We start from the raw sequence: 27266 nt of genomic DNA on the forward strand, positions 1-27266 counted from the left end.
CGTTGCATTGTGGGTAGCTGTGACGTTACTGTGTGTGAAAGAATTAGAATCATCAGCCTCAACAACGGTAAAATATTTGATTTATTTTCCTAATATAACTTTTCACAGCGAAGACATTACATTTAGAGGTCGAGAGGACATCATTGTAATTGATTTATTTTATACTTTATATGTATCGTTGTTAAGAAGGTACAGTTACTGCAATCAGAACTCAAACAAGTATTTCTTCCCAAACTAATAATATACTATTTCAAATGTGCCAATGTTAATGTACCTAATACAATTAGGTACATTAACAAGTTTTTTTCTCCAACACAGGCTGAAGGGGGAAGCAAGATACATGAGAGAAACTTCAGGCGAGGTAAAACTCAAAAGTGTCAAACAAATGTTACACAAAATAAGTGCACTAAAAAGCATATTATTTTAATTATACAATATACACCAGTAAATCAATAACATTTTTGAAATTAATCAACTTTCATATCTTTCTCCAACTTTTGTCCCAGAGATCTCCTGCAGAGAGTGATGTGGAAGAATTATACAGTTCACTGGTTCAACAGCCAACGGGTAAATACAAAAACACCGGAAACCAGTACGACACCTCATACATACTTATATCTGTATTTACTGCAGGCCATTTTGTAAGTGTAAATGTTCCTCATTTTTATTTTACTCTTGTTGTTCAAATGGTTGAAAATATGTTTTCCCAGCTGCAAGTTGTGTTTATGTTTCTTTTTCTTCTGTTTCCCATGCATTTAGTCACTGTTGGAAGGCTGCAAACCAAAGAGCCACTGAGTGTTTGACAAGGAAATGTCTTTATGCTTGTGTATGTTGGGTCTACTACTCATACTTTTCTTTGATAAACTCCCAATGTGTATTATCCTGATCCTATTTTCATGATGTTTATAAACATTGATTTAAAACTAGCTTTGTGTCTTATTTTATATTGTTTAATATATGTACCCTTTTCATTTAAAAAAAAAAAGTAATGCACATTTATATTGCATGTTTGGGGAATAACTTGTGTTGTTAACTGAATAAAGATATATTTGCATCAAGGAGTAAACCATAATTTTATCTCACCAGCAAGCTGCTAACATTCAGAACTGAGAAAGCAATATGTAACTTATCCAAGCAATTATAGTCATGGAAGGGAAGGTGATGTTGTTAAATCTTATTTTCTTAATTATTGTTAAGAAAAATACAAAATGTTGGTCATTTGCGCAATTGTAGCTACTGTCACTTGTCAGTGTGCTTGGATAAATGCTCTTTTCATTGGAAAGTGAGTGCACTGAATTTACAACTAAGGCTTCTTTACACAACATATACCAATGGCAGTATTGGGGAAGCTACTTTGAAACTGAAGCTATCTACTGTTAAAGTCCAATGCTAAATAAATGCATTCATTATTTAATGTAATAAAGTTTAAACCAAACAAAACAAATTAATCAATGCATATAGGTGTTTTTAAAGCAGTAGTCCTACATATATACGGCTAAAGCAGCATCCCTCTCCTCTGTCATCATCCTGTTGTACCTGTCTGCTGCATTCGACACGGTGAACCATCAGATCCTCCTTCATACTCTCCAAGAACTTGGAGTTTCAGGCTCTGTACTTTCCCTCCTCACCTCATACCTCAAAGACCGTACCTACAGGGTAACTTGGAGAGGGTCAGAGTCCGACCCTTGTCAATTAACTACAGGGGTCCCTCAGGGCTCTGTTCTTGGTCCCCTCCTCTTCTCCCTGTACACAAACTCGCTCGGATCAGTCATTAGCCCACATGGTTTTTCATACCACTGCTACGCTGACGACACCCAATTAATTCTCTCCTTTCCCCGCTCAGAGACCCAGGTCGTCGCACGCATCTCTGCTTGTCTAGCTGACATATCTCAGTGGATGTCTGCTCATCACCTCAATCTCAACCTTGACAAGACTGAACTGCTTTTCCTTCCAGGAAAATATTGTCCCACTCTTGACCTGACAATCAACATCGGCACCTCTGTTGTTTCCCCGACTCAGACTGCAAGGAATCTGGGTGTGATCCTAGATAACAACCTGTCCTTCACTGCAAACATCACTGCTACAACCCGTTGCTGCAGATACACGCTTTACAACATCAGGAGGATACGTCCCCAGCTGACCCAGAAAGCCACGCAGGTTCTGGTCCAGGCTCTCGTCACCTCACGCCTAGACTACTGCAACTCCCTCCTGGCTGGTCTACCTGCATGTGCCATCCGACCTCTGCAGCTCATCCAGAATGCAGCGGCTCGCCTGGTCTTCAACCTTCCTAAATTTTCCCACACCACTCCGCTCCTCCGCTCCCTCCACTGGCTTCCGGTAACTGCTAGAATCCACTTCAAGACACTGGTACTTGCATACCATGCTGCGAATGGATCTGGCCCTTCCTACATCCAGGACATGGTTAAACTGTACACCCCAGCGCGTGCACTACGCTCTGCATCAGCCAAACGACTCGAGGGGGACCCAAGTTCCCATCAGCAAAAACACATCGCTATCCTGGCTCCAAAATGGTGGAATGAGCTCCCCATTGAAATCAGGAGAGCAGAAAGCCTGCACATCTTCCGGCGCAGACTGAAAACTCATCTCTTTCGACTCCACCTCGAGCGATATAATTACTAACAAAGAACTGCTAACAGAGCACTTATATACTAATAAAGGACTGGGTTATCTATAGCCAGTTGAGTAGCACTTGAAAATGTTTAGCTCTATGAAACCTGATGTACTTATATGATTCTGTTTTCTTCAAGGTTGTGTCTTCCTGGTCGAATGTACTTATTGTAAGTCGCTTTGGATAAAAGCGTCAGTTAAATGCAATGTAATGTAATATATATGTGCATATTTTTATAGTCTATGCTTTAGGGTCATGGTCGTGGAAATTTGCTTTCATAGTTATTTAAACAACAGTCACGTTTTCCATTTTATCTGAAGACTTTGTTTCCCTTTTTTAAAGCAACTATATGCCAAAGCACACATAAACAACATTATAGTCAGGGGGGTAAACAATCAGAGAAAATAAAACAGGTAAAACTATCGTACCAGGATAATAGTGATGCAACCATGCTGTGTGATGTTAAAGCATTATTTCATTTCTTTGGACAAATATTTGTATTGGCATTTCATTTTTTTAGCAAAATACATTACTCAAATGTAAAAACCCCCAAAGAAGAAGAAAAAATAAATAAAAACACAACAAGGTTCAAATAAAAAATAAAATATGAAACGTTTATTACTAGCATACACAAATATGCATATGCAGATGTTGACTGAATAATAATTCAAAATAGTAAACTCAAAACAACACGTGAAATGATTTTTACTCAGGCACATTGAGCGGTTGTCCCGGGTCCTGCGCCGGGATGTGATAGGTCTGGATTTCGTTGGATCCACTGTCAGTCTCCTTCAGCTCGCCCTTCTACCGGTGACGCCTGCCTCGGTCGTGCCTAGTGAGCAACATCTACTAAAAAGTCACTTACGTTTACCACTAGACCCATCCTTACTAGGTAAGACAGCTATTTATTCAGTTTCACACTGTTATTTAACTCCTTAACAAGCGAGAAGTGTTGTTTACGCGTACTTTACGCACACCGGTACTATGCAGGCTAACGAAGATAGCTAAGCTAGCAGCGCTCGGCATGCTGCGTCTGACACATGTCTACTTAAAGTAGAAGAGTTATGCTTGGTTTTACACGTCTCGTGCTACTGATTAAGAGGCTGCTGCCGTGCAAAGCTAATTTCAAGACAATATTCACAACGTACTGTTTTAACTTCAGTAAGAATGTGTTAGCCTCCATACGGCCTAGTTAGCAGTAGTGAGGTAGCTAGCTGATAATGCCAGTGAACTGGTTAATTAACTCATCCCGATAATTGGCACGGGCATGTGCCTCGCCACGCCCTGCTGTGCTTTCCATTACACGTGAAGGAGCTGTTTAATAAGAGCCAGGCCTGAAAGTAGCCTCTCCAGTGCGGCAAAATGGCTCCTCTCTGGCTGGGTAACCTTGTCCATCGGCTGTCAAAACTATTGCACTGCTGTGACCAGAATGCTGTCACTGCCTGACGTGTTGAATTAAAAGTGAAAGCAACTTTTTGAAAGTGCAAATATCTGTATATATCTACAATGTGAGGGTGTAATTGCGGATATTTATATAATAGTTCGATAAAAGGGAAATGGCATCAAAGGTATTGTACAGTATGTGACTACAGGAACAGTACATTTAGCTCAGTCCGCTACAATTAGTCATGAATTGGATTTTGGTGAGATAGTCGTTATAAATGCTCACTAATGCGAAGTCTAGCTCTCAACTCAGCAGTTGTTCTTACACCACGGCAAGAACATGTACTGAAGCATTACAATCCTCATGAGACCTTTTTTTGTTGTTGTTGCATTACCAACATATTCTCCTCCTTTAATGTTACCTGCTGGTATTTTTGACTACATCTTAAGGGTTATAGGTGTATTGCCTAAAGACAAAGAACATATTTGCATTTAATCATCAATGCAACACGCCTGAGTGGTACATTTTACAGTCAGCAATTCCTGCTTTTAAGTCCAAGTATTGGTTTGTTTGCCTAATGGCTTTCTACTTAAGTTTCACTTATTGTGTGTGCTGCTCTTGGATTGGCATTATGCATATGTCACACTCCCTAATCACAAAAATAATTTGAACAATTTGTGTTTTGCACTTTTCCACAGATACAATGGCTGTGCCTCCTTGCTATTGTGACCTGGGCAAGTCTGCCAAGGACATCTTCAACAAAGGCTATGGTATGGTTTGACCAAGTTGTACTGTGATTTTAAAACGTGAACTTCCAAGTGTACTTAATATTGCAAACAACCTTTGAAATGATTTAAACTAGGGCCGGGACTTTAACGCGTTAATTAAGATTAATTAATTACACAAAAATTAACGCGTTTTAATCGCACTTTAATCGCACTTATTTTTGCACCGCGGAACGTTTCTCACTGGATGAGTTTCAGGCGTACCGATTATACTGGAGCACCAACTAACGTTCATGACTTCAGACAACAACAAACCACAGTGAACAACAGTGGGAAATGTTGTTTTAAAAAAACGGACGGATGGAAGCGTCGATAAGAGCACGGTTGTGTGCAAATTATGCAAAAAGGAATTCGCATATCACCGCAGCACATCAAGCCTCAAGTATCACCTCAATGCAAAACATATAGCAGCTAGCGTGGAAGCTAGCGTGGACGTTAGCCTCTTTATCGCGTTCACACCAAAAAGAGCCGGTACTAAAATTAGTTCATGAGAACCTTTTTACCCCCACGAAAGTCCCTGCTAGAGAGCAGAGAGCTGCTAGAGAGCAGGGACTTTCGTACGGCTCTCTTGTGAGAAAAGAGCTATATTTCTGATTGGCTGGGCGGATTGCAAACCACGCCCCGTAAAACTACAAAAAGTTTTGTGAAGCCGCCATTTTATTATCCTCGCATTAGCATTATTAGCATTAGCATTATCCCAGCGCAGAAACGCGGAGAGACTAACTTATGGCAACACAAAATAAAACATGGGAGCGGTGGAGATGAGGAGGTGTCGGCGTTCTGGCGATTTACTTGGAAGGCTTCAGTAGAAGCTGCTGGGACTCCCAGCAGCTTCTACTGAAGCCAGTCCCCAAATCCGGGGACTTCCGGCCGGGGACTTTGGGGCGGCAGTATACGCCGTGAAGTGGTTTGCGGCCTGCCAGTAAACCCAAAGCAGAAGAAGAAGAAGAAGAAATGACGTCAGCGGCTTCATTTGCCTAATCCACCCCCAGGTTCAAAGAGTTCTCATGAACTAAGTTCTCATGAACCTTTGTGGGAAAAGTACTGCGGTGTGAATGCACCTAATGGTATACTAAAATCCATGTGAAAAAAATTGCTTCTCACTGTTCTCAGGTCAAATATTTATGGGATTAAAAATGCGATTAATTTCGATTAATTAATTACAAAGCCTCTAATTAATTAGATTAATTTTTTTAATCGAGTCCCGGCCCTAATTTAAAAAAATGTTTTATTTTTTTCCACAGGATTTGGCTTGGTGAAGCTTGATGTCAAGACAAAATCTGCCAGTGGAGTGGTAAGTTCATTTATGTATGGGTTGAGAATAGAAAACTACAACTTACTTCAACAACTCAAATGATGTTACAGTACATTCAAGTCTAATGGGATGAGGCAATATGAAAGTTAAATAGTCATTTTTTGGACCTTCCTGGATCCGTTGTTAAACATGAAAGATGAACAATGACATCCAACTTCAGTACATTTGCCCATCTTCATGTGTTACATATCTCTGTATATGGCACTTAAAAAAAGAGTCCATTAAATATTTTTTCCTAGTAGTGGAACTATTATTTTCAAAATGTCCCAGAATGGAAGATATTTAACAAATTTGGCATTGGTTTATAAATGAGAAGTAGCCGAGAATAAAAGTGTCTCAAATGTAATGAGAGAGAGCACTGAATGAGTTTTATTTCAATCCCAGTTATTCCATACAGTGTCTTTAAAGCAGGGGTCTCCAACCTTTCTCCACCTGAGAGCTACTTTGAAAAAATGAAAGTGGCCAAGAGCTACTTGCATCGCATCGCTTACATTTATTCACATAGCACTCATCAGTTGAATTAAGCTATACTTTTGTACACGTGTGAAATTGCAATACCTAAAGCTTATCTAACATCTTAATCTTTCTCACATATTAATATGGACAACATAGTAAGTACATCACTGGAGATTCACATAAATGTCCAAGAGAAAAATACAATGTTTTCACTTCTTATTGTGGCCCACATAGTAAATACATCGCCTTAATCACCACCTTGCAAGCATCTTATGGCACATGTGTAAAATAAGTGCATTCACTCTTTTTTACAGTTAGTGAGATGAATGGCACTGCATGGAGTCCACCATAGAGGTGTATGCTGGAGTGTACCCACTTAGGTTCACTCTAATAGTCAATTAAATGTTCATCAGTCAGTCTTGTTCTGTACTTAAATGTCATGACATTCATGTCAGAAAAAGCTGCTTCACAAAGGTATGTAGAACAGAACCAAATGAAGCAGACGTGTTCAGTGCTGCTTGGTGAATGTTCTTATAGTTTTCTGGGTCTACAAGGCTTCAGAAATGTTGTGAGTTTGGCTGAGACTTCAGCTGAACATTATTTTGGAGATTTATAACCTCCATCTCCACAGGATTGACACTGAACAGTGCAGCCATCTTATTCATCTTCTTCTTCGTCTTGACATTAAATTATAAACCATAATTAATCAATTGTATAGGTCTAGCCTCCCTATTTTTCCATCCTCAAAAACAAAAAACTAATACTTCTGCAGTCTAGCTGCAGCTTCTAGCAACAGTCTTCTGTTAAAGAAAGGACACTGAATGTCCTGAATGAGGCATCACACGCATGACACGCATGACTTAAGTCTGAACACAGCAGACAACAGGAGTATTTACAACAGCATTATAAAAACAAAAATAGTGCATGTGGGTGCACACTTACATTCTCTGTCTTACTGTTACATGAATCCCATGAATGTATGAGATTAAGTTAGCTTCATCATCTCAATCAGTGATTAAGTGAATAATAAAGTTTCTATCAGGTCACTATCAGCCTGTCACTCTTATTAGGTAGGGGTGCACCGAATGGGAAATTCTTGGCCGAAACCGATACCGAAAATAGGAAACAGTTGGCCGAAAACCGAATGCCGAAAGGCCGAAAATGATTAATAGAAATATATATATATTATATATATAATGTATACATTTTTTTACCAATGTTGTTCAGCTACCTGATTATGGAAATAGACATGATTATGGCAAAACGTAACTTAAATAATAATCACTATTATGGGTCCATAAAACATTTATTCAGCACTTTTGAATGCATACAGTACATTTATATATGTCATGTATTATTGCTAAAAAACATTATATCGCAGTCTTAGTGTCGCCAACTCGTTTCTAATATGCAAAGACAACAAATGAGTCTATGATGTATTTTCGATCAGACGAGATCTCTCTCCCCCGTCTGTGTGCGAGGGGGCGGGGCAGTTTACACACACGCAGCTGCTACATGCAGCGGAGCACACTGCGGAGATGGCGGAGAGAACGCGCTCCGAGGTGTGGTTAAACTTGACCCGTCTCGATGTGGAGAATACTTGTTACCATAAGTGCAATAAGAGTTTAGCATGTAAGCACGAGCAATTTGTCTAAACATTTAGCAAAAGTGCACCGCATGCAGACGGAGGAATGTACCGGGTTCGACCGTCTTTCTAGCAGCTCAGTAGCTCCATCACGAGTAACGTTTCCACGTCAGGTGTTATGTATGCTAGCAGCAACACACGGAGTTAACTCCATGATACAAACATGGGTTAATGATTAGAGGTAACTGAGTTATTTAGTTTGTTAAAATTTCAGCTATTCTGTTTACAGTCTGTCATCAGATTATTTAATACGATTTGTTAAAGGCTCAGGGCAATCTCGATGACAAAGGTCAATGTTCCCCCCCCCCCTGTGAGCCAGCCGCGAGCATGGTCGCCGCGTCTTTATTACGTCATCACAACAACACGTTAGGTTACCAACGTAAGCCTGTTCTGACATTCGGTGATATTTTTTCGGTGCTAAAACCCTTTCGGCCGAAAGGGCCTTTTTAACCATTTTCGGCCGATAATTCTCGGTGGCCGAATATTCGGTGCATCCCTACTTATTAGTAGTTATTTTTCAGGAGGGGGCGGGGTTTGGAGGAACGGAGAGGAGACGGTGATTGCGGAAGCTTTCCTCCTACCTTCACAAACTTTACACACGTATTTATCAACTGAAAATAGCAAGAGGACATTCATACTCTGCAATCCAAGACTTGATTGAATCCACCAAAAACCTGACATTACGATAACGAGTGTTTTTCAAAAACACAAATCCCTCCCTGTGTGTCTCTGAGCCGCAGTGACGCGGACTGATTCAGAGCGGGTCATTCTGCTGTTGGTTCTGGACTGGTGCTGCTGGATAAAGCAGACTGCTCCATGTGTGGTGTCGCTGTGCCGCTGTCACATCTGCTCCTTGATCTCTGCGTCACGGACCAATTTTATATTTGTGTGACAGAAACAATTCTAAAATAAAAACACTTTATTGTCCGGCCGCGGCCGAAAAATCAAAAAGCACCGTTACCACGCTATAATCGATAATCGAGCGGCGAGCTACCGAAAAGCTGCACGCGAGCTACCGGTAGCTCGCAATCGGCGTGTTGGAGGAGACCCCTGCTTTAAAGCATTCCTTCTGATTGTCATGTCTCTAAAATTGTCCCTTGTAGGAATTCAAAACAGCCGGTAACTCCAACACCGATACCAGCAAAGTTGCGGGCAGTCTGGAAACCAAATACAAGAGGGCAGAATATGGCCTGACCTTCACCGAGAAGTGGAACACTGACAACACCTTGGGAACAGAAATCACTGTTGAAGACCAGGTGAGCAATACAAACAAACATTTTTTACACTGTTTAACAAGGTGCAAACATCAATATTCATCCAGTGAGCATAAAGAGTCTACATTAATTGTATCTTAACATCAAATGGTTTGTTACAGATTGCCAAGGGACTGAAGTTGACTTTTGACACAACCTTCTCACCAAACACTGGGTAAGATTATGGTTATGATCGATTCATTGGAAATTCAGTTTCATGTGAATATTACTTAAACTAATCCTGCTACCTCTCCACATGAGTCATTATAGCAACATGATCAGTGCTGTACAGGCTTCTGAAAAGTGAAGCTGCCGTGTGACCCCTGTCCCATAATGGAACATTCTATTGTAACACAAAATGAGCTGTTGAGTTTTGCGAAACTGCTTGGGTTATGTCTTGCAGTCTGCTGTTCTCTAGGAGGTATAGAAATGGTTTTACTAGTGTGCCCAGCTGCTCTGGCAATCCTTGTGGGTTTGCTTACTATGAGGTGTAAATCACACGAAGAAAGTGGCACATAGCCCAGAGGAAGCGTGTCGTCTTTCAGACTGGAGGGTGGGAAGGTGACGGGTGGAGATATGTGCAGGGCTCTCGACTAACTTTTTTCACCATCCTCCCGGAACCGTCCCGAAATACAATCTAAGCCGTCCCGATATTAATGTGGACCGTCCCGAATTTAAAATGTTAGTTTTTCTACATTATCATTAGTTAAAATCATTCAAAGTGACCTTTAACATAAATAAAACATAATCCAAATCATTAGATGATAATTCATCAACCTTTTTATTTGAGTAAATCATTCAATCACATAAACAAAGATCAAATATATTTAAACAAACGAGAAAATTACTCTAATATTGAATCCAATCAAGTCCCATTCAATTAACAACAAATCCAACACTGTGTCCTGAAGACAGAACCCAGAGTAACCACTAACCAGGATGACAGTCTGTAACACAGTCAGGAGACCTTTACAAACTGCCCCGCCCCCTCGCACACAGACGGGAGAGAGAGATCTCATCTGGATTGGAAAGCTCGAAAATACATCATAGACGCATGTTGTACTCTTATTGCATATTAGAAACGAAGTTGGCGAAACTAAAACTGCGATATAATGTGTATGTAGCAATAATACATATGACATATATTTTTTAAATGTCTCCAGTACCGATAAAAAGTCCGATAACGTCGGCGCTTAACGTTACCACTGTCTTTATTTCCGACCCAGGGCCCGTTTAATACCGGGGCTCGGTACCCATCCCTACATGGGGAGAGGCGCATCGTATTGCTAAGGACTAAATACGATGGAAGGTTCTCTTCTCAGCCTTATTACCCATAAGGGGTGAAGAGGAGTAAGTAAATAAAGAGGCCGGCGCTCCAGGGTCTGGTTCTGCTGTGCGTTTTTGTGACTGTAAAACATTTCAGAATTCCTCCACGGGATGTCATTGTACATCACTCAACCCGCGAAATACACACACTCAGTACATAGCTAGACCAGCAAATTTGCGGGCCAGGAATTTGCGGGCACAGCTGTAGCTACGTGTGTGTGTGTATTTTGGGGGTTGCTAAATGTTTTGTTTATGTTGACAAGGAGGTTTAATAACTGTGTGCTACACAAAACGTTCAGTCGGTTTCATTTTCATCGCCGTTTGTAGTAGAGTTAACAGGGTATTTTTATTTTAACTCTCGTCCCAAAATTATTTGTTATCCTCCCCGACACTATTCTTTTCGGCCCCGGGACGACGGGACGTCCTTAAGCTCGAGCCCTGGATATGTGGCTACAGCATGTTCGAGGATACAGTGTCATGCTCAGATTGGGAGGTAAACAGCAGAACTTTGACTTTTGACTCGGCAATGACTCCAAAGTTTTACTTCAAAGCCAAGCTGGTGCAACAGTTGAAGTGGCAGTCTACTGATAATGTCCTTGTCCCGTTTGCTACTTGAGCTGACAGCTGGCAGAGGCCATATGTTAAGAATTATCTCTGGGATCATAAATCTATGGCAGTGGTTTTCAAAGTCAGTTTCACAACACCCTGTGATGCTTTAAGGACAGGCAACAGTTACGTATGTGACCTCTTCAACGTATCAAAAAAAGAGGACATCAAAATTGTCTGTCACCACCTTGGAAAAAGGTTTGGCTCTTGAACGTTTGGATATATTCGGCATGTTTTAGCATTTCGAAACGGTCTGGAAAAAACAATACAACCCAATTTACAAGATAAATAAAGCGGCAGTTTCTGCTTGGCTTCAGAACATGCATGTTGTCTCACACTGACTGCAAGCTGGGGGTGTACTTTGTATCGTAGTTTGGTTAATGCAAGTGCTTTCTTTTGGGTAATGATCAAACATAATGGAAAAAGATGTGTATATATATATATATATATATATATATATTTCTTTATAAATTCCTTTTTCTACCTTTTTTTTACATGTGCAAAAAGCTTCTTACAAATGCTTTGATTAAGCCCAATCTGATTTCAGCTAATGTTAACGAAAGCTTTGTTTCTCATCAACAGCAAGAAGAGTGGCAAAGTTAAGACCGCCTACAAGCGTGAGTTCGTCAACATGGGCTGCGATGTTGACTTCGACTTCGCTGGCCCCACCATCCACGGAGCTGCTGTCGTCGGCTACGAGGGGTGGCTCGCTGGTTACCAGATGAGCTTTGACACCGCCAAATCCAAGATGACCCGGAACAACTTCGCCATTGGCTACAAGACCGGTGACTTCCAGCTGCACACCAATGTGTGAGTAGATTACTTTTACATTAGGTTTGGGTTTTTGTAAAAAAAAAAAAATCTGGACTACTGCCTTTTCAGGTAATGTAGTCATAGAATATAGAGACGACAAAAAGTGGATGAATGTTTTACTACAAGATAAAAGCAAAACCTCTTTAAATTAGAAATTCCTGATTTTATTTACAGTAACGATGGTGCTGAGTTTGGAGGCTCCATCTACCAGAAGGTGAGCGACAAGCTGGAGACGGGGGTCAACCTGGCCTGGACCGCTGGCAGCAACAGCACACGCTTCGGTATCGCTGCCAAATACCAGCTGGATAAGGATGCCTCCATCAGCGTAAGTATTGCAGTACAGGCTGTCGGCTTTGTGTGGACAAAATAAAATGTAGACTTATTCTTACCAATTGATTTTTTTTTTTCTCCATAGGCTAAAGTGAACAACAATAGCCTTGTTGGTGTTGGGTACACCCAGACTCTTAGACCAGGTAAGAGGTTTCCTACCAGTCAATGGATAGCTGGAGTGCTACATTTTAATACCTGTGTTTGTAGTACACAGCACTTCAGTTATGAGCAAATGCATGCTTTAAATAACTTGACATTGAGTCATTATAGCAACACTCAACAGCCTCAGGCTCAAAGTCTTTCAACACACGTTCGACAAATTTAGTTTGTTCATGAAATGGCTAATGTTGGTTCCTTTTGCCTGTGCAGGTGTGAAACTCACCCTGTCTGGTCTGGTCGATGGCAAGAACATCAACGCAGGGGGCCACAAGCTGGGTCTGGGCCTGGAACTGGAAGCCTAAGCTTTCAACATACTGCAAGGGACTAGGGAATATCAGAAGAATCTGGCCTTACAGTGTATGTCCAACTCAAACCAGCAGGGGATAACTTGGAGAGATTGGTTCAAATGCTACAACAACAAACTCTAACTTGTTGAGTATCAACTCAAGTTGGTGCTTCTGTCATTGGTATATTTGACCTTTGTTTCTTTTTACTTTGTAGTTGCATCTATTCTGGAGACAGTGGGTGACATATTATTTATAAATCATTTCATTGTTTCTGTCAAGCACTGCCATAATAATGAAATCCAATACAATCCTTTCGCCTGTCACCAACTCTGCGTTGCTTTATTGTGGTAATCCCCAGACGGTCAACATCAGTTGATGGTTTTATGTGGTGAGCGTTGTCATACCTTCTCTCTGATTTTACAATCGTGACCATCTGATATTCCTTTGTCATCCCAACAGTTTTAATTGACAAACCTTGTTAAATACACTAGTCTTTTTTTCTGATATTATTTAAAATACTGCTGCACCCATCCTGTTAATGCACACAAGGAAAAACTAAAGCTTTGTAATGACTTGTTTTGTGTCGGCTATAATGGTTGTGATGTTCTGTTAGACCTGTAAGTTTGAGAGAAACATGTACATGTGGCCGACAGAGCAGAATTAGTTTATGTTCATTCTGTACCAACAGACAACTGGGGGGCTGCATAATTCATGTTCACAGTAATGCCAAACCTATCATTGTCCTCGAGAGGTAACTCCAAGTGGCTCTCTTGGAAAGTGCTTCCCTGTGCTGGGCAGTGACAGAGCCCGCAGGAAGTCTTGGAGGTCCTTCTGTGTATGTAATCATTTTCAATAAAGTCTTGAACTCCACAAATGCATTTCTGGTCTTGATATTGAAGTTCTACTAACGATAACTTATTTACGTTTAAAGGTCACCTATTATGCAAAATCCACTTGTTCGTGTCTTTTATACATAAACATGTGTCCCCTCCTCTGTCAAGAGATTCTGAAAGTTTCAGGAAAAAAGATTCTCTCTTTTTGTCCTGATCCATTTCTATAAAAACCTGCCTGAAAATGAGCAGATCAGATTTTGGCCACTTTGTCATTACGATGTTTTGGCTTGTGTAACCATTAGCCACCAACCAAGGTAACCCCCCCCCCCCCCCCCCACCTTATCACCTGAATCCTCCTAGAGCACCATTGTGTGTTTCTTAACCAAATATCTCACAGAGGGGAGTGGCTCCTTATTTTCATCTAAAGTAAAAGACAGAATCAGCACTTTTGAAACGGGTGTGTAGAGTTCAACCTTTTTATAAGGAATTGACCAAAAGGAAATTAAAGCTATAAAATAAATACTGCAACATGCAGTCTAACTGGGACATTTTCTTAAAATGAAGTCACAGATTAAATGATTCTTCATGGTAAGGAGATGTACGCCTTCTGATGAGTTAAACAAAGATGGAAAATAATCCCGTTTTCTAAATGTCCTCTTTAATGACCAAAGTCATGGTTATGTGCTCAATACTTTTCATATGCCTCACATCTATCGCTATAGCTACTTGTCTTGCCCTCTAATGCAGGGGTGTCCAAACTTTTTTCACCGAGGACCACATACAGAAAAATATTCGAAGGGCCGGGCCGCTCACTAGAGGAGAGGTATACTGCCTCATAAGTTAAATGATAAGTTAGCAAAGTCAATCAAAAGTAGATAAATTATGCTTGATACTTGAATCTGCTTTAAGAAAAATAAACAGCCTACATCCCAGCTCTCCAGACAGTTTCATTTAATTGGTTAACAGCTCATCCCTTACAACAGGAGCCCCAGATTGATTAGCATAAGAGGAAATAGGAAGGGTGTATTTCAAGTTTGTTATGTATATAAGTTATTGGGCTTTTTTCAAATGTAATTGACTGAATTTATTGTAAATTGGGCTTATTAACACATGATCACTACTGTGTAATATATGTTGACAGATATATTTAATAAGTACAATACAAGAAAAGCTCGAGTTTCATTTGTGGGCCGTATTTCATTATACTTTTTTTATTTGCTGAGGGCCGATTCAAAATGTCCTGCGGGTTGTAGTTTGGACACCCCTGCTCTAATGGCAGTAATGTTCTTGTATGCCAACACTAGTCTATGGAATATGGAGCAATGCAAGGTGACAGTAAATGGGGTAGTTAAGCAGCCCACTGTATACTTGGTAGCACTATGTTTGTGGATTGGCAGTGCATTTAAAATTATGATTGTTGCTATTAATGAAATGGTCTGATATTGATCTAGCAGCCTTTAGCAGTTGGTGTAGAGACCTGATGGATGGAGGTTTTAGTGCTGAATAGCAAACTGCTGTAAAGAGGGAATCAAAGCATCAAATATAGCTGAGCAAATGGAAACCACATGTCAGTAAAGCAAACACATCGTAGCAGAAACAAGGTCTGTACCCGATTACATTTGGTGAGTTGGTCAACAAAATTCAGCACAGTATCCAGAGTGTTTTTGTTGATATTGTATTTATTTGTCAGCACATACCAAAGCAAGTAAAGATAGATGCTAGTAAAAATGTAACTTTGCATATTTTACATTCATGATAACATTGAGTGGTGAGTCAAACAATATGAATGCATCACATTTCAAGTTCGAAGGCAAAGCTGTAGAGAAAAATCATGCTCTCCTTTTCATTGTGAAGAGAATTGCCGCTTCCTTCCTTGTGCTTTGCTCAGCTTATGCCTCTCATTTGCTTCTGCATTAGTTAAGCTTTCTCTACTTTTAGCTTCACTGTCCCTGATATTTGCCTGCCAGCTGCTGTCACATTCAATTTCAGGTGGAAATCTCGTCACTTCCAAAGCCTTAGCAGATATTTCCTGTTTTATAGAGCTCTTATTTCTCTGACTTACTACTCTCCACCTTCTCAGTTATACCTTGAGGATCCTTTATGTTCTCTGAATCTTCAGGCAGTGTCTGATCCTGGCTTCCTTCCGGTACTCCCTGATCCATCTTTTTGATTTCTGTATTGACGGCTGTCTTTTCTCCTGGCAATACAGTTTGGACTTCATTGGTTCCCCGCCCACTGTTCAGCTTCTGGTCCTCCACTTGAGGAAGACTTTTCACATCAGATTCAGGAGAAGACTCTTTATTTTCATCTTTAATGCTACCATGTTTATCATCTTCAATGACTCTTGCTACTTTGTCCTCACCTTTGCAGGCTTCCGATATACTGATTTCCTTTGCCTCACTCTTTGGTGTACTCAAAGATACTTGAGCCTTTTGGGAAAGCTCCTTCTCTTCAGACAGGGTGCTCGTTGCCTCTGCTGTTAGATCTAAGGTTTTCTCTGCTGTTTCTGAAGCAGGTACCTTAACTTGCTCTTCAACACTGCTTAGCTCTTGAGTTTTGTCTGATTCTTGAGACACCTGAGTCAAGGACTCGTCAACAGCCTTCTCTGCTTGAGCTGAGATAAAACTATCTTTCTCAGCATCTCCTTTTTTACTATCAGGGACATCTGGCTTTAACTCATCTGACTTTGGAGAGATATCTTTCTCAACCATTGCACCTGCAGCTTCTATATTTTCTTTGGTCTCTTCAGCTACTTTTTGTTGTTGGTCATTTTCCTTCTCATCAAGGCTCTCACTTAATAAGACTTTGCTTTCCTTTGCGTCAATCTTCGGTGTAGTCAAAGACACTTGAGCCTTTTCTGGAATCTGTTTCTCTACGGACAGAGTGCTTTTTGCCTCTCCTGGTAAATCTATGGGTTTCTCGGTTGTTTCTGAAGCAGGTATCTTATCTTGCTCTTCAACACTGGTTAGCTCTTGAGTTTTGTCTGATTCTTTAGACACCTGAGTCGAGGTCTTGTCAACAGGCTTCTCTGCTTGAGCTGGGATAAAACTATCTTTCTCAGCATCATCTTTTTTACTATCAGGGACTTTTGGCTTTAAATCATCTGACTTTGGAGAGATAACGTTCTCAACCACTGCACCTGCAGCTTCTTTCTCCTCTTTTGTCGTTTCAGCTACTTTTAGTTGTTGCTGGTTATCCTTCTCATCAAGGCTCTCACTTGATAAGACCTTGCTTTCCTTTGCCTCAATCTTCGGTGTAGTCAAAGATACTTGAGTCTTTTCTGAAAGCTCTTTCTCAATGGACACAGTGCTCTTTGTGTCTTCTGGTAAACCTGCAGTTTTCTTGTCTGTTTCTGAAGCAGGTATCTTATCTTGCTCTTCAACGCTGCTTAGCTCTTGAGTTTTGTCTGATTCTTGAGAAACCTGAGCTGAGGTCTCGTCAACAGGCTTCTCTGCTTGAGCTGGGATAAAACTATCTTTCTCAGCATCTTCTTTTTTACTATCAGGGACTTTTGGCTTTAACTCATCTGACTTTGGAGAGATAACGTTCTCAACCATTGCACCTGCAGCTTCTTTCTCCTCTTTTGTCTTTTCAGCTACTTTTAGTTGTTGCTGGTTATCCTTCTCATCAAGGCTTTCACTTGATAAGACTTTGCTTTCCTTTGCCTCACTCTTTGGTGTAGTCAAAGATACTTGAGTCTTTTGTGAAAGCTCTTTCTCTTTGAAAATAGTGCTTTTTGTTTCTTGTGTTACATCTGTAGTTTTCACTGCCATTTCTAGAGCAGGTACCTTATCTTGCTCTTCAACACTGCTTAGCTCTTGAGTTTTGTCTGATTCTCTAGACATCTGAGCTGAGGTCTCGTCAACAGGCTTCTCTGCTTGAGCTGGGATAAAACTATCTTTCTCAGCATCTCCTTTTTTACTATCAGATTTTTTCAGAAGTTCATCCTCCACAGGGACCTCTGGCTTTAAATCATCTGACTTTGGAGAGATATCTTTCTCAACTGTTAAAATTGTACCTGGAGCATCTTTAGATGTTATCTTTTCAGCTACTTTTTGTTGTTGCTGGTTGTCCTTCTCATCAAGGCTCTCACTTAATAAGACTTTGCTTTCCTTCGCCTCACTCTTAGGTGTCGTCAAAGATACTTGAACCTTTTCTGAAAGCTCTGAAAGAGTGATTTGTGTGTCTTCTGTTAGATCTGCAGTTTTCTCTGCCGTTTCTGAAGCAGTTACCTTAACTTGCTCTTCAACACTGCTTAGCTCTTGAGCTTTGTCTGATTCTTGAGACACCTGAGCCGAGGACTCGTCAACAGGCTTCTCTGCTTGAGCTGGGATAAAACTATCTTTCTCAGCATCTTCTTTTTTACTATCAGGGACTTTTGGCTTTAACTCATCTGACTTTGGAGAGATATCTTTCTCAACCACTGCACCTGCAGCTTCTTTCTCCTCTTTTGTCGTTTCAGCTACTTTTAGTTGTTGCTGGTTGTCCTTCTCATCAAGGCTCTCACTTGATAAGACCTTGCTTTCCTTTGCCTCAATCTTCGGTGTACTCAAAGATACTGTAACCTTTTCTGAAAGCTCTTTCTCAATGGACACAGTGCTCTTTGTGTCTTCTGGTAAACCTGCAGTTTTCTTTTCTGTTTCTGAAGCAGGTATCTTATCTTGCTCTTCAACGCTGCTTAGCTCCTGAGTTTTGTCTGATTCTTGAGACATCTGAGCTGAGGTCTCGTCAACAGGCTTCTCTGCTTGAGCTGGGATAAAACTATCTTTCTCAGCATCTCCTTTTTTACTATCAGATTTTTTCAGAAGTTCATCCTCCACAGGGACCTCTGGCTTTAAATCATCTGACTTTGGAGAGATATCTTTCTCAACCACTGCACCTGGAGCTTCTTTAGATGTTGTCGTTTCAGCTACTCTTTCTTGTTGCTGGTTATCCTTCTCATCAAGGCCCTCACTTGATAGGACGTTGCTTTCCTTAGCCTCACTCTTTGGTGTAGTCAAAGATACTTGAGTCTTTTCTGAAAGCTCTGAAAGAGTGATTTTTGTGTCTTCTGTTTGATCTGCAGTTTTCTCGGCTGTTTCTGAAGCAGGTACCTTAACTTGCTCTTCAACACTGCTTAGCTCTTGAGTTTTGTCTGATTCTTGAGACACCTGAGCCGAGGACTCGTCAACAGCCTTCTCTGCTTGAGCTTGGATAAAACTATCTTTCTCAGCATCATCTTTTTTACTATCAGGGACTTTTGGCTTTAACTCATCTGACTTTGGAGAGATAACGTTCTCAACCATTGCACCTGCAGCTTCTTTCTCCTCTTTTGTCTTTTCAGCTACTTTGTGTTGTTGCTGGTTCTCCTTCTCATCAAGGCTTTCACTTGATAAGACTTTGCTTTCCTTTGCCTCACTCTTTGGTGTACTCAAAGATACTTGAGTCTTTTCTGAAAGCTCTTTCTCTTTGAAAATAGTGCTTTTTGTCTCTTGTGTTAAATCTGTAGTTTTCACTGCCATTTCTAGAGCAGGTACCTTAACTTGCTCTTCAACACTGCTTAGCTCTTGAGTTTTGTCTGATTCTTGAGACACCTGAGTCGAGGTCTCGTCAACAGGCTTCTCTGCTTGAGGTAGGATAAAACTATCTTTCTCAGCATCTCCTTTTTTACTACTTTTTTTCAGAAGTTCATCCTCCACAGGGACCGCTGGCTTTAAATCATCTGACTTTGGAGAGATATCTTTCTCAACCACTGCACCTGGAGCTTCTTTAGATGTTGTCGTTTCAGCTACTCTTTGTTGTTGCTGGTTATCCTTCTCATAAAGGCCCTCACTTAATAGGACGTTGCTTTCCTTCGCCTCACTCTTAGGTGTAGTCAAAGATACTTGAGTCTTTTGTGAAAGCTCTGAAAGAGTGATTTTTGTGTCTTCTGTTAGATCTGCAGTTTTCTCGGCTGTTTCTAGAGCAGGTATCTTATCTTGCTCTTCAACGCTGCTCAGCTCTTGAGTTTTGTCTGATTCTTGAGACACCTGAGTCGAGGATTTGTCAACAGGCTTCTCTGCTTGAGCTGGGATAAAACTATCTTTCTCAGCATCTCCTTTTTTACTATCAGATTTTTTCTGAAGTTCATCCTCCACAGGGACCTCTGGCTTTAAATCATCTGACTTTGGAGAGATAACGTTCTCAATCATTGCACCTGCAGCTTCTTTCTCCTCTTTTGTCGTTTCAGCTACTTTTAGTTGTTGCTGGTTATCCTTCTCATCAAGGCTCTCACTTGATAAGACCTTGCTTTCCTTTGCCTCAATCTTCGGTGTAGTCAAAGATACTGTAACCTTTTCTGAAAGCTCTTTCTCAATGGACACAGTGCTCTTTGGGTCTTCTGGTAAACCTGCAGTTTTCTTGTCTGTTTCTGAAGCAGGTACCTTAACTTGCTCTTCAACGCTGCTTAGCTCTTGAGTTTTGTCTGATTCTTGAGACACCTGAGCTGAGGTCTCGTCAACAGGCTTCTCTGCTTGAGCTGGGATAAAACTATCTTTCTCAACTGTTAAAATTGTACCTGGAGCCTCTTTAGATGTTATCTTTTCAGCTACTTTTTGTTGTTGCTGGTTGTCCTTCTCATCAAGGCTCTCACTTAATAAGACTTTTCTTTCCTTCGCCTCACTCTTGGGTGTCGTCAAAGATACTTGAACCTTTTCTGAAAGCTCTGAAAGAGTGATTTGTGTGTCTTCTGTTTGATCTGCAGTTTTCTCTGCCGTTTCTGAAGCAGTTACCTTAACTTGCTCTTCAACACTGCTTAGCTCTTGAGTTTTGTCTGATTCTCTAGACACCTGAGTCGAGGACTTGTCAACAGGCTTCTCTGCTTGAGCTGGGATAAAACTATCTTTCTCAGCATCTCCTTTTTTACTATCAGATCTTTTCAGAAGTTCATCCTCCACAGGGACCTCTGGCTTTAAATCATCTGACTTTGGAGAGATATCTTTCTCAATCATTGCACCTGCAGCTTCTTTCTCCTCTTTTGTCTTTTCAGCTACTTTTAGTTGTTGCTGGTTATCCTTCTCATCAAGGCTCTCACTTGATAAGACTTTGCTTTCCTTTGCCTCAATCTTCGGTGTACTCAAAGATACTTGAGTCTTTTCTGAAAGCTCTCTCTCTACAGACAGAGTGCTCTTTGTGTCTTCTGTTAAATCTACAGTTTTCTTGTCTGTTTCTGAAGCAGGTACTTTATCTTGCTCTTCAACGCTGCTTAGCTCTTGAGTTTTGTCTGATTCTTGAGACACCTGAGCCGAGGTCTCGTAAACAGGCTTCTCTGCTTCCGCTGGGATAATATCTTTCTCAGCATCTCCTTTTTTACTATCAGATTTTTTAAGAAGTTCATCCTCCGCAGGGACCTCTGGCTTTAAATCATCTGACTTTGGAGAGATATCTTTCTCAACCACTGTACCTGTAGCTTCTTTCTCCTCTTTTGTCTTTTCTGCTACTTTTTGTTGTTTCTCATTTTGCTTCTCATCAAGGCTCTCACTTAATAGGACGTTGCTTTCCTTCGCCTCACTCTTAGGTGTAGTCAAAGATACTTGAACCTTTTGTGAAAGCTCTGAAAGAGTGATTTTTGTGTCTTCTGTTAGATCTGCAGTTTTCTTGTCTGTTTCTAGAGCAGGTACCTTAACTTGCTCTTCAACACTGCTTAGCTCTTGAGTTTTGTCTGATTCTTGAGACACCTGAGCCGAGGACTTGTCAACAGGCTTCTCTGCTTTAGCTGAGATAAAACTATCTTTCTCAGCATCTTCTTTTTTACTATCAGGGACCTCTGGCTTTAACTCATCTGACTTTGGAGAGATAACGTTCTCAACCATTGCACCTGGAGCTTCTTTCTCCTCTTTTGTCTTTTCAGCTACTTTTTGTTGTTGCTGGTTGTCCTTCTCATCAAGGCTTTCACTTGATAAGACTTTGCTTTCCTTTGCCTCACTCTTTGGTGTACTCAAAGATACTTGAGTCTTTTCTGAAATCTCTTTCTCTATGAAAATAGTGCTTTTTGTCTCTTGTGTTAAATCTGTAGTTTTCACTGCCATTTCTAGAGCAGGTACCTTATCTTGCTCTTCAACGCTGCTTAGCTCTTGAGTTTTGTCTGATTCTTGAGACACCTGAGTCGAGGTCTCGTCAACAGGCTTCTCTGCTTCCGCTGGGATAAAACTATCTTTCTCAACATCTCCTTTTTTACTACTTTTTTTCAGAAGTTCATCCTCCACAGGGACCGCTGGCTTTAAATCATCTGACTTTGGAGAGATATCTTTCTCAACCACTGCACCTGGAGCTTCTTTAGATGTTGTCGTTTCAGCTACTCTTTGTTGTTGCTGGTTATCCTTCTCATAAAGGCCCTCACTTAATAGGACGTTGCTTTCCTTTGCCTCACTCTTAGGTGTAGTCAAAGATACTTGAGTCTTTTGTGAAAGCTCTGAAAGAGTGATTTTTGTGTCTTCTGTTAGATCTGCAGTTTCTAGCGCAGGTACCTTAACTTGGGCTTCAACACTGCTTAGCTCTTGAGTTTTGTCTGATTCTCTAGACACCTGAGCCGAGGACTCGTCAACAGGCTTCTCTGCTTGAGCTGGGATAATATCTTTCTCAGCATCTCCTTTTTTACTATCAGATTTTTTAAGAAGTTCATCCTCCGCAGGGACCTCTGGCTTTAAATCATCTGACTTTTGAGATATATCTTTCTCAACCACTGCACCTCCAACTTCTTTCTCTCCTTTTGTCTCTTCAGCTACTTTTTGCTGTTGCTCGTTATCTTTCTCATCAAGGCTTTCACTTAATACGACTGTGTTAGGAGTAATTGTATCTATATCCTCTTCATCGTCAGCTGCTTCAGTCTCTTCTTTACTTTTTTGACCATTGTCACTATCATCCACCTCCACAGGACTGCCAGCATCACATCCATTCACTAAATCCCCAGCCGGTGCTACTTGATTCTGCTCACTGTCAGACATCTGCTTTCTTTCCACGTTTCCACTGTCTTTATTATCCATCTCTTCCTCACTGCTCCCTCTATCTCTTTTGGTACCCTCCTGCTCATCTGTCTCCTCTGAACCCGTCTCCTCATATTCGGACATCTCTATTTCCCTGGTGGTCTCCGTTATGATCTCCTCCACGAACTTGTAGTGGGGCTCGGCACGTCTGTGTGGGCCTCCCGGTCTCAGACAGGGCAGCGTGTAAACGGGGGACTGGTGGTAGATGTAGGGCAGGGAGACGTGGGTGTCGGACATCGCAGTCAGACGAGCCTCCTCACCGCAGAGAAGTTTCCTGCAAGGTATAGGACACAGATTTAAATCTGCTGTGACAAATGTACACTTCTGATACAACATTTATTTTAACTCATAAGAACCCGGACCCATTTCTACTTTTGGGGAAATTAAGGGGAACATAATTTAGACTAAATAGACCACCTATAACACATTTCTGACAAGAAACCTCCCCTAGTGTGAAATATCTGAAATGTGACATGTCACATTGGGCTGTAATGGTAAAGTAACTCTTATTTATAACTTAATTAATGAGGATGATTTTTTGATTTAAATTAGTTTGAACATACTTTGTTTGAATTGAAGAATAAAGAATATATTAACTAAATATAATTTAATCAGCTAAATTAACTGAGCAGATCATAATCATATTTCTAATTGTGCATATATGTCACTCCGGGTTTACTGTGAATGTTAAGGGTTAAAGTCCCGATGTGACACCAGTGTCACAGCGATGTTTGTCTCATATCAATTTGATCAAGAAATGTTTCCACAACAGGTTAAATGTAATAAAGGACATGTTATGTACTGTAAGCATTTTAATTCTTAAATGGCTTTAATTGTACCTTTAGCAACAACAACAAAAGCTTTTGAAATGTAGTTGTGTCAAATGTGTTAGTCTGGCACATGGACATCTTGGATATGTTGTTATGGGAACACAAAATCACATGACCTTCTGGACCATGACCCACCAGACTGTTCAGGGTGTGTCAGTTAGGGACTTCATGAGATAAAAAATAAAGGCTAAAGCTGTATAAGGAACATGTCAATGTCATGAGAAAGATTTAAGCAACTGCAAAAACATACCACTAAATGGTCTTTAGAGGAGGTGAGTAATTAGTAACTTTTAACAATTAATACAAACTGAAAACGTATTGGTTGCTTATCAAAATGTTGATGATAACATATGGGGTTACATAATAACGTATCGTTTAAAAGCTTTTATGTATAAAATATAACATTATTGATGTTCTCTTCCGATCTTAATGATTAAGTTATATTGAGGAACTTTTCATAGTGTCAGTTTTCAGGGTTGAGCTCTGTTGTGAGATTAACACAACCTGTTTATGTTTATGTTTAAATACTTTTGTAAGCTTTATTAACCAGCTTTAGATATGTTAGTAACCAATTAATGAGTTACAGTACTTGACAGTATAAATAACTACATTTTGCAAACATTATTGGTTAATGTTTTGTTTGGTCTTAAATGAACTGACTCGTGCTCCGTGCTAAAGTCTTAGCCATCTTTCATCAACAGGTCTTGTTCAGGTCTTTTACCTTACATGTGGATTTAAACATAGATCACAACTATGTGACGACACCGGGTGTGTATCTATCTTATCAACACGTCCCCTTTCTTTGAGGTAATATAAACAAATAGTGCAACATCAATTCGGAGCTCGAGTCAGTTCATTAATAGACCAACAAACAAAACAGTTAATAACAAATACATGTACATAATGATATGTCTTAGTGGTTTAGATTGTAGCCTTTAGTCATGTATTTTATATTTTTAATAGGCAATGCAAGGCATCTATTAGTTTATAATCGACCATATTCACATAATAAAACATTGAGATTGTTTGCATTTAACTATACCTTGTTTAAGCTTTGTTCTTAAACTCATAATTCTTAATCCCTAATGAAGCTATAGCCTTTGAAATAACGAGAGCTGTCACTCTCTAACAGTTAACCCCATTTGGAAATTAGCAAACCTTACCTGTAAGTCATTATCTCCACATCCAAAGCCATCTTCACATTCAACAGGTCCTGGTACTCCCGCAGGTAACCAGACATGTCAAATTTGCAATTTATGAGCTCATTTTCAAGTTCTTTGATTGTGTTCTGAAACAGGAGAGAAAGAAAGAGTGTTACTGGACCCTATTTAGACAATTTTCATTATTAAACTATAAGCTTTTACAAAGTGAGTCTCACCTGGTAATGCATCATTTCTTCCTGGTGGCGATCCTCCACGTCACGGAGTTGCTTCTGCAGCGCCTCCCTGGTGCCATAAGTGCAGTCCAGCTCGATGTCCTTGGTCTGCAGGCGCTTCCTGTACTCCTGGATCTCTTGCTGGGTCGCTTTTAACGCCTCTCTCTGGCTCTCAGCTGCCTCTGTTAGCCTTGCAAACTGAGATTGGAAATTGTCTCCCTGCTGCTGGACGTCAGACACGGTATGACCTTCCAGTTGTGCCCTGATGTCCCGGAGTGCCGCAGTAATTCCGGAGTTTCCAAATGCATGCGCCTTGACAGTCACCTGTGCATCCTGGATTTGGTCCATTATCTCTGACACCTCGGCTTCATGGTTTCCCTTAAGGAACTGGATTTCATCCACGAGAGCCTGCGCTTTCTTGTCCATATGTAGTTTAGCCTGATACGCGTCATTAATGTCCTTCTTGAGGACCACGATATCGCTCTCTGCATCCGATCTGCTCCTCGCTTCCTGGTCATGTTGTCTCCTTAAATTGGACAGGTCTTCCTCAAAATTGTCGTGCTCGACTTCAATCTGATGCTTCTGATGAGTGATTTCCTGAAGCAGCTGCCTCAGTTTCCTGAGCTCTGGTCCATACTCTTCCTCCAGACAAGACGCGGGTTTCGCTTTCCCTCTTATCTCACCGATTTCTCTCTCTAGCAGTGTATTCTGGTACTGCAGGTGGTGCACCTTCTCTATGAATCCTGCGAGACGATCGTTTAAGCCATGCATCAATTCCTTCTCATTAAACTTCCCAGGGTTAGTCAAATCCATGCCGGTGGAGACGGCCCTGCTATCTAAGCCCGAACGTGTCGGCTTGCACTGTGAATACTCATCTTGAGCTTTCCTGTGCGGAAAGAGGAGTCTGTTCTCCATGCTGAGACTCAGGCTGTGGTGGTGTTTCTCCGCTGCAGAGGACGGGTTTTTATACCGACTCCATCTGCTCGGTGTGCAGAACAGAGCTGTCTGGAGTGCTGAATAGGTGAAGCATCAGCTGATGTTTAATGAGAGCTTACACCGCGATTTGTCGCAGAAAGCAGTGACGTGAAAGGACTGACCAACCCCAACAAAATAAAGCTCATGTACATTATTATTATTAATGCTAATAACTGTTGTTATTTGTATTGTTATTATTATTATTATTATTATTTTTATTATCATTATTAGAGAGCGTTTGCATTGTTAAGATCTTTCATTTATATAACTCTACAGTGTTCCACGACCAACCTGCTTTACTGCTTTTAGATGACGTCATTTAAAACACCACATACTTTTCCTTCACTTCTTACTGACTTCAGATCAAGGCTCACACCTCTTATAATATAATAAAGTGTTTAATAAATATTTACATATATCCTGATGAAAAGCCAGAAATCAAGTCATGTGGTTGCATTTGGTGGTTAAGTTTTCGTTCCTCCAAAACTTTTCTTCAGTGTGTCTTTTTATTATTATTTATTTTCAGTATAGGCTACATGTAGTCAGGTACTTTGTCACAATTGTTGTTACGCAGTGTTTGCATTTCATGCACAATAGGCTTTATATTGGAGGGAAATATTCTACATCAATATAATTTAACTCAACCACACATACTTAAATAAGTCATACGTTTTGCTAAGAGCACTGCTAGACCGTATATTTCCACTGTTTAAACAGTATATACATATGAATGAATATACTATATACCCCAGCAGTATATTCTAAGATGCTCAAACTGCTCATGACTTTTATAAAAAAAGGGTTAGGGTTTACAATTCTTTAAAAGCCTAAACTTGTATTTTCAGTATGTCTTATTACTATTTTGATGTTAACATTTGTGCTGTATAAAGGCTGACATGTTCATCACACTTTACAGTACTTAAATGTAGCTCTATAAAACATTTTACTGTACTCCATGCACTTCTATAGCCTGTATTTCTTTAAGTGTACAGTGTATTCTAGCTACAGACAGAGTTGATCACATCAGCCTGAAAACAAAACAAAATGTTTCATGTCCTTAACAAAGACATCCTCTATTTAAAATAAGTATATGTTTTTTGTTACGATGCTGAGCTGAAGCACTCTGTATTGTCACTTAATGAAACTGTATTTATAGCTCTTTCATGATTGCTGTCTTTGTAAAACAGTGAACACAGAGAGGGAGTTGTATAATATGTAATCTGCTGGATGATTGCTGTTGCAGACAAAAACATAGAGAAGGCAATG

At 40.4% G+C, this 27266-nt stretch overlaps 2 protein-coding genes across 2 annotated transcripts; one reads left to right on the forward strand and one right to left on the reverse strand.

The window, feature by feature from the left end:
• Nucleotides 1-3347: 3347 nt before the first annotated feature.
• Nucleotides 3348-13859, forward strand: vdac2 (voltage-dependent anion channel 2). Its single transcript, XM_034237988.1, has 9 exons — nt 3348-3521; nt 4712-4783; nt 6043-6092; nt 9318-9470; nt 9590-9642; nt 11982-12209; nt 12387-12537; nt 12628-12685; nt 12912-13859. Exons 2-9 carry the CDS (start codon nt 4717-4719, stop codon nt 13001-13003), a joined length of 852 nt encoding a protein of 283 aa, XP_034093879.1. The 5' UTR covers nt 3348-3521; nt 4712-4716; the 3' UTR covers nt 13004-13859.
• Nucleotides 13860-15492: 1633 nt separating this feature from the next.
• Nucleotides 15493-26022, reverse strand: LOC117560732 (microtubule-associated protein futsch-like). Its single transcript, XM_034237685.1, has 3 exons — nt 25029-26022; nt 24814-24938; nt 15493-23094 (listed from the first exon to the last, which is right to left on the reverse strand). Exons 1-3 carry the CDS (start codon nt 25938-25940, stop codon nt 15867-15869), a joined length of 8265 nt encoding a protein of 2754 aa, XP_034093576.1. The 5' UTR covers nt 25941-26022; the 3' UTR covers nt 15493-15866.
• Nucleotides 26023-27266: the final 1244 nt, after the last annotated feature.

This window comes from Gymnodraco acuticeps, unplaced genomic scaffold (genome assembly GCF_902827175.1).
Source record: "Gymnodraco acuticeps unplaced genomic scaffold, fGymAcu1.1, whole genome shotgun sequence".
Taxonomy (NCBI): domain Eukaryota; kingdom Metazoa; phylum Chordata; class Actinopteri; order Perciformes; family Bathydraconidae; genus Gymnodraco; species Gymnodraco acuticeps.

Bases quoted from the DNA above. Each gene is read 5' to 3' on its own strand.
- LOC117560732 (XM_034237685.1), bottom strand. From the start codon at position 25,940: ATGGAGAACAGACTCCTCTTTCCGCACAGGAAAGCTCAAGATGAGTAT. The intron at 24,939-25,028 runs GTGAGACTCACT...CTCCTGTTTCAG, and splicing joins AAGAAATGATGCATTACCAG to AACACAATCAAAGAACTTGA. The intron at 23,095-24,813 runs GTAAGGTTTGCT...TATACCTTGCAG, and splicing joins GTGGAGATAATGACTTACAG to GAAACTTCTCTGCGGTGAGG.
- vdac2 (XM_034237988.1), top strand. From the start codon at position 4,717: ATGGCTGTGCCTCCTTGCTATTGTGACCTGGGCAAGTCTGCCAAGGAC. The intron at 9,471-9,589 runs GTGAGCAATACA...GGTTTGTTACAG, and splicing joins AAATCACTGTTGAAGACCAG to ATTGCCAAGGGACTGAAGTT. The intron at 12,538-12,627 runs GTAAGTATTGCA...TTTTCTCCATAG, and splicing joins ATAAGGATGCCTCCATCAGC to GCTAAAGTGAACAACAATAG.